We start from the raw sequence: 14,164 nt of genomic DNA, 5'->3' as shown, positions 1-14,164 counted from the left end.
AGTCAGTGATAACGGCCTTATTTTTGTGGCAGCCATAGCCTGTGCAAAACTCAGCCACATACCTTGCCTGGCTCACACTTTGAACCTGGTGGTGCAGTACTTCCTCAATAATTATCTGGAGTTAACACCCCTGCTCCATAAGGTGCGAAGACTGTGCTGGCACATCTGTCGCTCGGCCGTACACTCCAGTCGTATGCAGAAGCTGCAGCGATTGCTCCTCCTCCCCAAGCACCGCCTAATCTTAGACGTTGCAACAAGGTGGAACTCCACCCTGCACATGGTTGAGAGGCTGTGCGAACAGAGGCAGGCTGTAATGCATTTGTGGGAGGATACACGGGCAGGCAGTTTGAGGGAAGACATGAAATTGTCGGGTGTGCACTGGTCAAAGCTGAAAGACCTCTGTAAAGTCCTTCAGTGTTTTGAGGAATGCACACGGCTGGTAAGCGCAGATGACACCATCATAAGCATGAGCATCCCACTTATGCGTCTGCTCATGCAAAATTTGACGCACGTTAAGGATCAGGTGTCTGCAGCGGAGGAGGAAGGAAGCCTTGATGACAGTCAGCCATTGTCTGGTCAGGGAACTGTCCTGGACAAGGTGGAGGAAGAGGAGGAGGATGAGGGGGATAATTATTTTGGGCAGGAGGATGTTTCTCAGGGGGCAAGAGAAAATGTTGGCGTTCCAAGGTCAGGGGCAGTGTTTGTGCGTGACTGTAGGGATGTGGATTTGCCAGAAACTGCTCCTCCACCCACCACGGGCAGTCCATCATTGACACCTGGAACATTGGCCCACATGTGCGACTATGCTTTGCGGATCCTAAAAATGGACCCCCGCATTGCCAAAATGAGATGACGACTACTGGCTGGAGAGCATCCTCGATCCACGCTACAAAGGGAAATTACACAACATCATGCCACAGGAGAACCTAGAGATAATATTGGCAAACAAACAAGCAACTCTGGTAAACCGTTTGAGGCTTTCCCAGCATACAGCAGTGGTGCTGGTTCTCCCACGAGCCGTAGTGGGCACAATGGAAGAGGTGTTCGTGGTGCACACAGCAGAAGTGGCGTCGGAGACAGGGGTTTAATGACCATGTTGTGGAATGATTTCTCAAGTACCGCTCACATGACTGCTAATACTGCATCGATTAAAAGTGACAGGAGGCAGCAGTTGTCAACTATGGTTACAAACTACTTTTCCTCCTATATCGATGTTCTCCCTCACAGGTCATTCCCCTTTGACTATTGGGCCTCTAAACTGGACGCCTGGCCTGAATTGGCACAATATGCCTTACAGGAGCTCGCTTGCCCTGCTGCTAGTGTGTTATCTGAAAGAGTCTTCAGTGCTGCTGGATCAATCCTGACAGAAAAAAGGAACTGTCTGTCTACCCAAAATGTTGATGATCTAACCTTCATTAAAATGAACCATGCATGGGTTTCAAAGGATTTTGTCCCACCTTCCCCTAATGACACATAGGTTACCAGAAAAGTGCCTTGGTTTTTCCCTCCTCTTCCTCGTACTTGCCCAATTATGCCCTTTGCAGCAGCTGAATGTCCAGCCAACACATCTACATATGCCAATTTTTATACCTCCATAACTGAGCTGCCCACCCCTCCCCCAACGGCTGAGGTCAAGACCTGGCTCACCCGAGCAAGTGCCGTTGCTCTGAACAGGTGGATGGGCCCACTGATGGCCGACGGCAATGGCACAGGACCCCTCATAGTACAATACAGGGTCTCAGACGGTGGGAGGGCCCACTCGCCGTCAGACACACCAGCGTACTATGAGGGGCCCTGTGCCAGTACCGTCGACCACAATTGTGCCCCCTCTGCTTGGTCATGGCCACCGCACTTGAAAGTTGAAATACTTACCTCTCCCTGTATTAGATATGGTCTTGCTTTTAAAATATTCAGGAGGCCGTAATGGCACAGTGAATAATAAAAATGTAGAGTAGGATCCCTCACATGAGATTGCCTTGGCGTGGCGGGGTGGCTCAATTTATTGATCAATAATATTTTGCCAAATGTCTCATTTTGAATACAGTCAGATGTTAATATGTGCATTGCACTTCATGTTATGCGTTCTGACCACAAGCAGCACTGGCTTCTCTCTTTTTATATTTGCATATTGCGTTGCGGCTGACCCCCACTGTTGCCGTGCGCGCTGGGTTATGTTCACCATTTTTGCTGTGTTCATTGTGATGGATCTAGGTTGCTGTGCACACACACAGCAGCCCCGCCCTGCCCCAGGCTTTATTTAATTTGTGCACCTGTGTCTGAGCCTGCATCGCCCTTCATCTGTGTTTGCTGGTCGGGCAGTGTGTGGAGGTTAAACCTGAGATGTCTGTGTTCAGAACTGGTTGGCCTTTATCTGCACTTGTTTCATCTGGCTGCACGGGAGCGATTCAGACATGTTTCAGGTACGTTTGCATTAGATATGGTCTTGCTTTTAAAATATTCAGGAGGCCGTAATGGCACAGTAAATAATAAAAATGTAGAGTAGGACCCCCCCACATGAGATTGCCTTGGCGCGGCGGGGTGGCTCAATTTAATGATCAATATTTTGCCAAATGTCTCATTTTGAATACAGTCAGATGTTAATATGTGCATTGCACTTCATGTTATGCGTTCTGACCACAAGCAGCGCTGGCTTCTCTCTTTTTATATTTACCATTTTTCAATGTATCCTCTCATGCCAATCCAATAGAATCGCCTACGGCCTGTGGCTTCTGTCTTTTGCACTCCAAAATGACCAGACACATCATGATAGGCGTTGAGGACCATGGGTACATCTCTCCCTGTGATCACAATTTGATGGAGACGCGTAATGGTGATGTGATCCACGCTACTGCGATAAAGCAATCCTTTCTTCACAAAGAACCTTTTTCGGTTTCTCCACAGACACAGTAATTGAGGGTCTGCATCGCCTCCGCAACGGTGACAGGACAATTGTGTACAAGATAATTGTGTACGGACTATTGTGTACAGACAATTGTGTACAGGCCAATTGTGTACAATGACAATTGTGTACAAGGCAATTGTGTACAAGGCGATTGTGTACAAGGCAATTGTGTACAAGGCGATTGTGTACAAGGCAATTGTGTACAAGGCAATTGTGTACGGGCAATTGTGTACAAGGCAATTGTGTACGGGCAATTGTGTACGGACAATTGTGTACAAGGCAATTGTGTACGGGCAATTGTGTACGGACAATTGTGTACAAGGCAATTGTGTACGGGCAATTGTGTACAAGGCAATTGTGTACGGACAATTGTGTACAAGGCAATTGTGTACAAGGCAATTGTGTACGGGCAATTGTGTACAAGGTCATGGAACCGTGTACAAGAGGCAATTGTGTACGGACAATTGTGTACACAAGGCAATTGTGTACGGGCAATTGTGTACAAGGTCATGCAACCGTGTACAAGAGGCAATTGTGTACGGACAATTGTGTACAAGGCAATTATTTGTGTACAGGCCACTTGTACAGGCCACTTTCACACTGACGCTTACTTTCGGTTTCAGTACTCACCCCTTGCAACTTTCACCATGACTTTTACTTGTTGTGTACAGGCCACTTGTACAGGCCACTTTCACAATGACGCTTACTTTCGGTTTCATTACTCACCCCTTGCAACTTTCACCATGACTTTTACTATGAGCAAGTCTGAAAAAGACAAAGATAATTGTACAGGCCACTTTCACACTGACGCTTACTTTCGGTTTCATTACTCACCCCTTGCAACTTTCACCATGACTTTTACTATGAGCAAGTCTGAAAAAGACAAAGATGTCCTTAGGCTTGGGGGACACGATTATATCCTGCACAGGACACGGTGATGACAGCATCAAAGAATGGCGGTGCAGGCAAGTCAACAAATTCAAGTGTCCCGCACGCATGCACACATCTGGAGCCGCGATTGTTAAACAGCCGACTGAGCACAGTCACTCTGCAGATCCAGTTCAAGCTGAAGCCAGAGCTACAATGGCTGCTCTGAGGCAAGAAGCAATCAGCTCTCAAGCATCTACTAGAAGCATTGTTGGACAGGTTCTTCGAGACAGGTCTGATGACGTGTTGTCTCGAATGCCCAAGCGAAGTGACGTTGAGCGAAATACACGTCGGGTCAGGCAGCGAGCAAACACCATGCTGGCTCCTCCTCAAAGCATCAATTTTGCTATCCCCCAGGAATACAGCGACATCATTTTATATGACTCTGCAAGAGATGACCCCCAAAGGATTCTTGTCATTGGTAGCAATGAACTGTTGCCTTATTTCGAAAGAGGAGACACATGGTTTGGCGATGGAACGTTCAAGGTGGTGCCAACCATGTTCTTTCAGCTGTATTCTCTCCATGCAAAAGTCGGCAACTCCTATCCTCCCCTGATCTACTGCCTGCTGCCAAACAAGACTGGTCCAACCTATCGTCGAATGATCACGGCGCTCAAAGGGTTGATGCCAGGTGCAAATCCCCAGAAAATTCTTCTTGACTTTGAGATGGCAGCAATGTCAGCTTTCCAAGATGAGTTTCCAGCTGCAGCGATTTCTGGCTGCTTCTTTCATCTGAGCCAGTCCATTATTCGAAAGGTCAATGAGCTGGGCCTAAAGGCTGAATTTGAGGCTGAGGATGGAGAGTTCAATCTCAAGGTAAAATCTTTGGCCTCCTTGGCGTTTGTCCCACCAGCCGAAGTAAGTGCAAGGTATGACGAACTAGCCCAAATCTTCCCTGATGATGATGCTACCAATCAGCTCCTCTCCTACTTTGAGCATACCTACGTTAGGGGGCCAGGAGTAGATGGACGCTTTCGAAACGCAAGGTTTACTCCAGAGGTCTGGAATCATTATGCTGACGCTTTGGCCTCTGCCCCCAAGACCACGAATTGCTGCGAGGGGTTTCATAACGCCTTACAAGCACTCTTTCTTTGTGCTCATCCTACCGTGTGGAAACTGTTCAACGGACTCATTAGTGACATGGCAATTCATAGACTTACAGCCCAGAATGCTGAGGTACTGAATGTTGAGCATCCACGAAGCAAGTATGTCCAGCTAGCTGAATGACTGCGTGTGAAAGTGGCTGATTATCACAATCAAGGAGACAAGCTGCGGTATCTACGAGCGATCAGCAACATGCAGGCACGATAGACAAGACCAGCAATATTTGTAGAATAAGAATAGAAGAAGCTTTGAAACTGTTATTCAATAAGCAATCTTACGTTAAAATCAATGATGAATATAGTATTTTCTTTTTTTGGACGTTTAATTTTTTGTTTTCCCTATACTTGTCTGTAAATAATCGTCCGTACACAATTGTCCGTACACAATTGTCCTTGTACACAATTGTCCTTGTACACAATTGCCCTGTACACAATTGTCTGTACACAATTGTCCTTGTACACAATTGCCCTGTACACAATTGTCCGTACACAATTGTCCTTGGACACAATTGCCCTGTACACAATTGTCCTTGTACACAATTGTCCTTGTACACAATTGCCCTGTACACAATTGTCTGTACACAATTGTCCTTGTACACAATTGCCCTGTACACAATTGTCCTTGTACACAATTGTCCTTGGACACAATTGGCCTGTACACAATTTTCTGTACACAATTGTCCGTACACAATTATCTTGTACACAATTGTCATGGAACCCTCTGCAACATATACCGGGAGGTTTTCCCGCCATGAGTAATTCCAACATTTCTGCTAACACTCGACTTTGCGTCTATACTTGTATCCATGTAGTTTCCAGTAGCGAAGATTATTGACTGGCTTACTGAGATTGAAATATATACGAAGATTTAAAAGTACCACAACACTGTATACTGATGTACGCTATGAATACCTTTCCCTTTTTCTACTTTTTTAATTCTGGTGTAATACATAGTGATCCTGTGAGTGTCTGTGTCTGACTCCGGAAGTATAGATGGAAATTTAACCCTAGACTGGACACACCTGGTATGTGCTGATACAGTACCTTGTTTCAAAAATTTGTATTAAGGTATCATCTGTAGGATAACCAACTGGGGGGGAACCCTCTTCTTGCTGCAAACAAACACGAGACTGAGACAGAGTTTATGTTGAACAGGTCAGTTTTTAATGCCCATCCTTCTGTCGACAACAGCAATTCACCACAGCCGTTTCACATTTCTCTGTACACAGGCCCCGGTACCTTCACTTCCTCTGTAACTATAATGGTGGCGTCCTCTGTGGCTCTTCCACTGTGGCTGGCCTAGGCCCAACCACCACAGTGCTGCACCAGTCTGAGCACACCGTCCGTATGATAGCCCCAGGCCGTCTTCGTCTGCGGCTACCGTCCTCTGGGCCACCCCCCCATGACCGCCTCAACTGTCAGTCCTCTCTGGAGCCTTTTCACTGTCTATTTCCTCAGCAGAACTTCCTCCTTACTGTGTTCCCTTCTCTGACTGACTCTTCCAAAACCTTCCATCAGCCTTTTATACTTCCAGTTCTGGTAACTCCGCCCACCATCACCTAACAGTTTCTCTGACCAATGGCAGTTAATCAGTCCCACTCCTACACTCTCCACTGCCCTCCAATGGGCAAGCTAAAACACTGCACCCTTTCTCTTTATCTTAGCGGTTTCACACCTACACTGCGCTACACCTCTGCTTCTCACTACAGGTTGGTTTGTCTGTCAGTCCACCTTCCCTACATCATCCATAGTGAGTGAGCGTGTGTGGGTTATGCCTTCTATATATATGGTGAATCGGAGAAACAAATTGTTATGCTATACTCGATACAGCTTGTATCTTGTTATACAGTACCTTTGTTCGACATTTATCATTACGGTCAAATCCATACTGTGTAAGCGTCTGAGAGTGACTACGGGACTATTTATACAGAGATTTCAATTGTACCCTAAAAATATATACTTGCTATCTTGTTATCCAGGAACTTTTTTACAACATTTTTCATTATGGTCAAAACAATACTGAGTGAGCGTCTGAGGATGACTACGGAAATATATACCAATATTTTTAATTTGGGCAACACTGTATACAGTAAAACACTTCTGATACAGTAACCTTTTTAGCTATTTAGATTCTGGTGTAATTCATAATGAGCCTGTAAACGTCTGTCTGTTACTCCAGCAATATATTTGGAACTTTAAGATTACCCCAACTCTGTATACAGCTGTACGCTTGTGTTACATTACCCATTTACAGCTTTTCATATTCTTGTGTAATCCTTACTGGGCCTGAAAGTGTTTGTGTCTGCCTCCTGAAATGCATACGGAGAATCAGAATGTTTACACTATACTATATATACCTTGTATCTGGTGATACTGTTCCTCTTTTTCAACTTGTTATTTTATTGGGTAATCCATACTGAGCCTGTGAGCGTCTGTATATGCCTCATGAAATATATACAGAGATTTACTGTTATCCATATACTGTATAGAGCTGTACGCTTCTGATACAGTACCATATATCTGCTGGTATTTTGGGTCCATTTTAAAAAACATGAGGAAGTATGGTGGAAGAGGACACGGCTGTGGGCGTGGAGGGCCACCTGGTACTGATGGTGGTGGTGGTGGTGCATCTGCTGGTAGAGCCAAAAACACAATAGCAGCTAAGGCAGGAGGTGTTGAGCCAGCATCAGGGTGTAGCTCTGGAAGGCCTGTAAGGCTCCCTTTTCTGGGAGTAGGTAGACTGCTTTTAAAGCAGGAGTATCAGGAACTGTTTGTGACTTACATTGCTGAAACAGCCTCCAGCTCTATCGCCTCCTCTTCTGAAGTTGTAATAAATGCAAGCACTGAGTCGTAACTGCAGGCTTCTGGTCAGGAGCATCCCCTTTCCTTGTGTCCTTCACCCACACCAAAAGTGAAGGATGTGGAAGCACACACCTCAGATTACTCCATGGAGCTCTTTTCACTTACCATGCCTGGGTTAATTAAAAATAGGGCCCATCATGTACTGGAGCAATGTAAATGGGGCAGATCAGACACTGGAGCAGCATCTAAGGAGCAAATTATACACTGGAGCATTACAAATGGGGCCCATTATATATGGAGCATTATTAGAGCCCATCATACACTGGAGCATCATCCATGAGGCCCATCATGTACTGGAGCAATGTAAATGGGGCAGATCAGACACCGGAGCAGCATCTAGGGGGCACATTATACACTGGAGCATTACAAATGGGGCCCATTATATATGGAGCATTATTAGAGCCCATCATACACTGGAGCATCATCCATGAGGCCCATCATGTACTGGAGCAATGTAAATGGGGCAGATCAGACACCGGAGCAGCATCTAAGGGGCACATTATACACTGGAGCATTACAAATGGGGCCCATTATATATGGAGCATTATTAGAGCCCATCATACACTGGAGCCTCATCCATGAGGCCCATCATGTACTGGAGCAATGTAAATGGGGCAGATCAGACACTGGAGCAGCATCTAAGGGGCACATTATACACTGGAGCATTACATATGGAGCATCATATACTGTATGGAACATTATATGTGACCAATTATTCTGTATGGAGAAATATATGGGGCTCATTATTCTGTATGGCGCACAATGTGGTGGCCATAACACTGTATGGAGTAATATACTGTCTTTTTTGAGCTATTGTACAATTTGAAATAGATAATATCAGTCATGTCATGTAAGCAGTGAAGTATGTGTCATTGTACTATACCTATATTTCTGTGGCGTCATGAGTTGTGGTATGTGTTAAAGGGTTGCACTGACACTCTTTGGCCCAGGGCACGCGAAAAGCTGGAGCCAGCCCAACCCCCCCACAACTTTAGCCAAATAACCCCCAGTTTTCAATGCGTAACTATTCTTAGGAAGTAAATTAAGGTTGATAAGCTTCAGTTATAAGAATTGATGTTTTTGGCATTGAAATGGGCACTGTAGGTGTGTTTACTGTCTTTCACTCCCTGCCGACTTTGCTTCTCCATTGACTTGCATTGGGTTTCGAGTTTCAGTCGGCCTCCGACTTTTCCCTATAGTCGGCCGATTTCGTTCGTTCATGAAACTCGACTCGACCTGAAAAAAGGCAAAGTCGCTTATCTCTACACATGATAAAACATAATCCATTCAGGCCTGTGCTATCCACCATCTTAGGTAATATAAAATAAGCTCCCGGTGGGTACACTCTGATCATGCAACATACGAGGGAGACGATATACAGAAACAGGATGGATATATCCAGCAGGACAGCATGTAACATAAAAGGACAAAAGGCAGCAATAGCTACAGAAATAAAGCACTAAGCTGGAAGTCATGCGTTTTGACACCTGTGGATTCTTATAATGGAGCAGGTGTAAAACGCTGCGGAATCTGCACAAAGAATTAACATGCTGCAGAAATGAACCCTCAGCGTTTATGCTGCGGATTTTCTGCACCATGTGCACAGCGTTTTTTCTTTTACATTGACTATAATGGTACTGTACAATGCAGGAGAATCTGCTGCGGATCCGCAGTAGAATCCACAACGTGTGCACTGACCCTTACAATAAGATGCTTCAGATTGAAGATAGAGGAGGGAGGGGTTTGGGTGTGTTTTGGAGTGGGTGTGCTAGGTGCTGGCTTACAGGCCAGTGCAATGCATCATGGAACATGTAGTATTAGAGCACAGTAAGTCGGGAGAAAGAAAGTTGTCGATTAACCCCATGAGAGCTGCAGCCAGCACTGAAAATGTGCTACTAGAGCATGATGAAAGGTAATATTGCTAAAATAAACATAGTGGATGTTTTTAGTGGCACATAATAACAAGATTTATGAAAAAAAAAAGTTATAGTAGTGGGCAACTTCTTTAAGTAGAAATGTTCAAAAATATAAAACTCAAGGATATTTTATTAAAGAAACTTGTTTTTATCTTAGCAGATGACTGTACCAGGAGATCAAATGGACAGCTGACATCTTCAGTTTTTAAATCTGATGATCTTGAGATCCTACAAGATACAACTGAAGTGAATGCCATTACTCCAGATATATCATTATCCATTCACAGCAAAGATCTGTCATCTGGTCCTATGAAACAGGTCCCATCTTCTGATTCATTACTGACTGCTAAGGAAAATCAAAGTCACAAAAGAGGCAATAAAAAACAAACTGCTTCTAAAGCAAAGAAGTCATTTTCCTGTTCAGAATGTGGGAAATATTTTAACCAGAAATCAAATTTGGTTAATCACCATAGAACTCACACAGGGGAGAAGCCTTTTTCCTGTTCAGATTGTGGGAAATGTTTTAACCAGAAATCAAATTTGGTTAATCACCATAGAACTCACACGGGGGAGAAGCCTTTTTCCTGTTCAGATTGTGGGAAATGTTTTAACCAGAAATCAAATTTGGTTAATCACCATAGAACTCACATGAGGGAGAAGCCTTTTTCCTATTCAGATAGTAGGAAATGTTTTAACCAGAAATCACATTTTGTTAAACACCAGAGAACTCACACAGGGGAGAGGACTTTTTCCTGTTCAGAATGTGGGAAATGTTTTAACCAGAAATCAAATTTGGTTAAACACCATAGAACTCACACAGGGGAGAAACCTTTTCCCTGTTCAGATTGTGGGAAATGTTTTAACCAGAAATCACATTTTGTTAAACACCAGAGAACTCACACAGGGGAGAAGACTTTTTCCTGTTCAGAATGTGGGAAATGTTTTGCAGATAAATCAAATTTTGTTACTCACCATAGAACTCACACAGGGGAGAAGCCTTTTTCCTGTTCAGAATGTGGGAAATGTTTTAACCAGAAATCACATTTGGTTGATCACCAGAGAACTCACACAGGAGAGAAGCATTTTTCATGTTCAGAATGTGGGAAATGTTTTGCACGTAAATCACTGCTTGTTACTCATCAGAGAACTCACACAGGGGAGAAGCCTTTTTCATGTTCAGATTGTGGGAAATGTTTTAACCAGAAAGGGAATCTTGATGAACACCAAAGAACTCACACAGGGGATAAGCCTTTTTCATGTTCAGAATGTGGGAAATGTTTTAACCGGAAAAGGGATCTTGTAAAGCACCAAAGATCTCACACAGGAGGGAAGCCTTTTTGATGTTCAGAATGTGGGAAATTCTTTACTCAGAATTCAAGTCTTGTTACACATGAGAGAATTCACACAGCAGAGAAGCCATATTCATGTTAAGAATGTGTGAAATGTTTTAAATGGGAAATAGATCTTGAACGCCATCAAAGAACGCGCACATGGGGAGAAGCCTTTTCTCCTGTTCAGAATGTGGGAAATGTTTTAACTCGAAAGCAATTCTTGTTAGACATCAGAGAACTCACACAGAGGAGAAGCTATTTTCATTTTCTTAATGTGGGAAATATTTTACTTGGAAATCAACTGTTAATAAACATCAGAGATGTCACATAGGGGAGAAGCCTTTTTTATGTTCATAATGTTGGAATAGTTTTAACCAAAATAGAATCTTCTTAAATGGGTTGTCTCTTGTCATTCCTCATGTTTGCTGATAAAAGTAAACTTTATTAATTCCAAATGTAAAACTATACCCATAATTCACCCCTGAAGGTTAGTCAATGGGTGACTAATAGAAAAAACATGTACCCAAAGTTCAGTGGGTGAGATGATGTATACACACTCACTGTCCAAGCCTCTCATTTCTACGGGTTTCATCGTCCTCACCAAAGGCGACTCATCAGGAGACTATTTAATATTGACCTATATTCAAATGAGACTAGACAAAAAAAACTAAAATCATGTATCATGTTATCTGAAACAGTCAGAAAACTAGCCACTAGAGTTGAGCGACTTTTGGTTTTTTAGGGTCGCGTTTCGTTTCGTGAAACCCGACTTTTCCAAAAGTCGGGTCGAGCAAGATCGTCCGATTATAGGGAAAAGTCGGGGTCGTCCCGAAACACGAAACCCAATGTAAGTCAATGGGGAATAAAAGTCGGCAGTGAGAGGAGGACAGGAAACACACGTACAGTGCCCATTTGAATGCCAAAAGCATCAATTCTTCTTACTTAAGCTTGTCAACCTTAATTAACTTCATAATACAAGTTACGCACTGAAAAATGGGGGTTATTTGGCTAAAGTTGTGGGGGGGGAGGGCTGGCTGCAGGTTTTCATGTGCCATGGGCGAAAGAGCGCCCCTTTAACACATACCACAACTCATCATGCTCCGATACGGCAGATAAATAGCGGTATAGTACAATGAAAAATACCTCACTTTTTACATCTCATGACGAGGCCCATCTATTTCTCCATACAGAATCATTGGTCCCATATAATGTTTGAAACAGTATATGATGAGCTCCACATAATGCTACAGTATATGTTGGTCCCCATGGATGAAGCTCCACTGTCTTATGGGCCCAAATAATGCTCCAAACATAATGGGCCCCATTTCTAATGCTCTAGTGTATAATGGGCCCTGTAAATGCTGCTCCAGTGTCTGATGTCCACCTTTGGAATGTTCCAGTGTATGGTGGGCCCCATCTATCATTCTCCAGAGTATAGTGCTCCCCAAAAATTGCTGTCCCAACATTGAAAACAATCAAATAAGTCACCTCGCTAGGGAATCCCTGTACTTGTCTGGACAGGTGCTGTAGCTTGCTTAACAGCTCGCCAGCCATTCTCACGCCCAGTATGGATTGCACGTGATTGCACAAAGGTTAGAAAGGGTACCGTATCCCTGGATAACATGTATGGATAGCGTACACATTCAAAATATATGTCTCAGGAGGCAGGCTCAGACGGTGTTAGGCCCAGTATGGATTGCACGTGATTGCACAAAGGTTAGAAAGGGTACCGTATCCCTGGATAACATGTATGGATAGTGTACATATTCAAAATATATGTCTATACAGCATGAGGCAGGCTCAGACGGTGTTAGGCCCAGTATGGATTGCACATGATTGCACAAAGGTTAGAAAGGGTACCGTATCCCTGGATAACATGTATGGATAGCGTACACATTCAAAATATATGTCTATACAGCATGAGGCAGGCTCAGACGGTGTTAGGCCCAGTATGGATTGCACGTGATTGCACAAAGGTTAGAAAGGGTACCGTATCCCCGGATAACATGTATGGATAGCGTACACATTCAAAATATATGTCTATACAGCATGAGGCAGGCTCAGACGGTGTTAGGCCCAGTATGGATTGCACGTGATTGCACAAAGGTTAGAAAGGGTACCGTATCCCCGGATAACATGTATGGATAGCGTACACATTCAAAATATATGTCTATACAGCATGAGGCAGGCTCAGACGGTGTTAGGCCCAGTATGGATTGCACGTGATTGCACAAAGGTTAGAAAGGGTACCGTATCCCTGGATAACATGTATGGATAGCGTACACATTCAAAATATATGTCTATACAGCATGAGGCAGGCTCAGACGGTGTTAGGCCCAGTATGGATTGCACGTGATTGCACAAAGGTTAGAAAGGGTACCGTATCCCCGGATAACATGTATGGATAGCGTACACATTCAAAATATATGTCTATACAGCATGAGGCAGGCTCAGACGGTGTTAGGCCCAGTATGGATTGCACGTGATTGCACAAAGGTTAGAAAGGGTACCGTATCCCTGGATAACATGTATGGATAGCGTACACATTCAAAATATATGTCTATACAGCATGAGGCAGGCTCAGACGGTGTTAGGCCCAGTATGGATTGCACGTGATTGCACAAAGGTTAGAAAGGGTACCGTATCCCCGGATAACATGTATGGATAGCGTACACATTCAAAATATATGTCTATACAGCATGAGGCAGGCTCATACGGTGTTAGGCCCAGTATGGATTGCACGTGATTGCACAAAGGTTAGAAAGGGTACCGTATCCCTGGATAACATGTATGGATAGCGTACACATTCAAAATATATGTCTATACAGCATGAGGCAGGCTCATACGGTGTTAGGCCCAGTATGGATTGCACGTGATTGCACAAAGGTTAGAAAGGGTACCGTATCCCCGGATAACATGTATGGATAGCATACACATTCAAAATATATGTCTATACAGCATGAGGCAGGCTCAGACGGTGTTAGGCCCAGTATGGATTGCACGTGATTGCACAAAGGTTAGAAAGGGTACCGTATCCCCGGATAACATGTATGGATAGCGTACACATTCAAAATATATGTCTATACAGCATGAGGCAGGCTCAGACGGTGTTAGGCCCAGTAT

The 14,164-nt window shown here is 44.0% G+C and overlaps 1 protein-coding gene across 1 annotated transcript in view; it reads left to right on the top strand.

Annotated features, from left to right (window-relative positions):
• The window catches only part of LOC141047099 (uncharacterized), a 34,381-nt gene extending 22,940 nt beyond the window's left edge, over positions 1–11,441 (top strand). The window contains exon 2 of the mRNA XM_073542063.1: positions 9,868–11,441. Within this exon, the coding sequence (XP_073398164.1) occupies positions 10,020–11,051 (1,032 nt within the window). The 5' untranslated portion in view covers positions 9,868–10,019 and the 3' untranslated portion in view covers positions 11,052–11,441. The remainder of the gene's footprint in view (positions 1–9,867) is intronic.
• The last annotated feature ends 2,723 nt before the right edge of the window (positions 11,442–14,164 follow it).

This window comes from Dendrobates tinctorius, unplaced genomic scaffold (genome assembly GCF_039654945.1).
Source record: "Dendrobates tinctorius isolate UK_male_01 unplaced genomic scaffold, ASM3965494v1 ptg000126l, whole genome shotgun sequence".
In the NCBI taxonomy this organism is placed as follows: domain Eukaryota; kingdom Metazoa; phylum Chordata; class Amphibia; order Anura; family Dendrobatidae; genus Dendrobates; species Dendrobates tinctorius.
The sequence above is the reverse complement of the archived record's forward strand: the minus strand, read 5'-3'. Positions and strand labels throughout refer to the sequence as shown.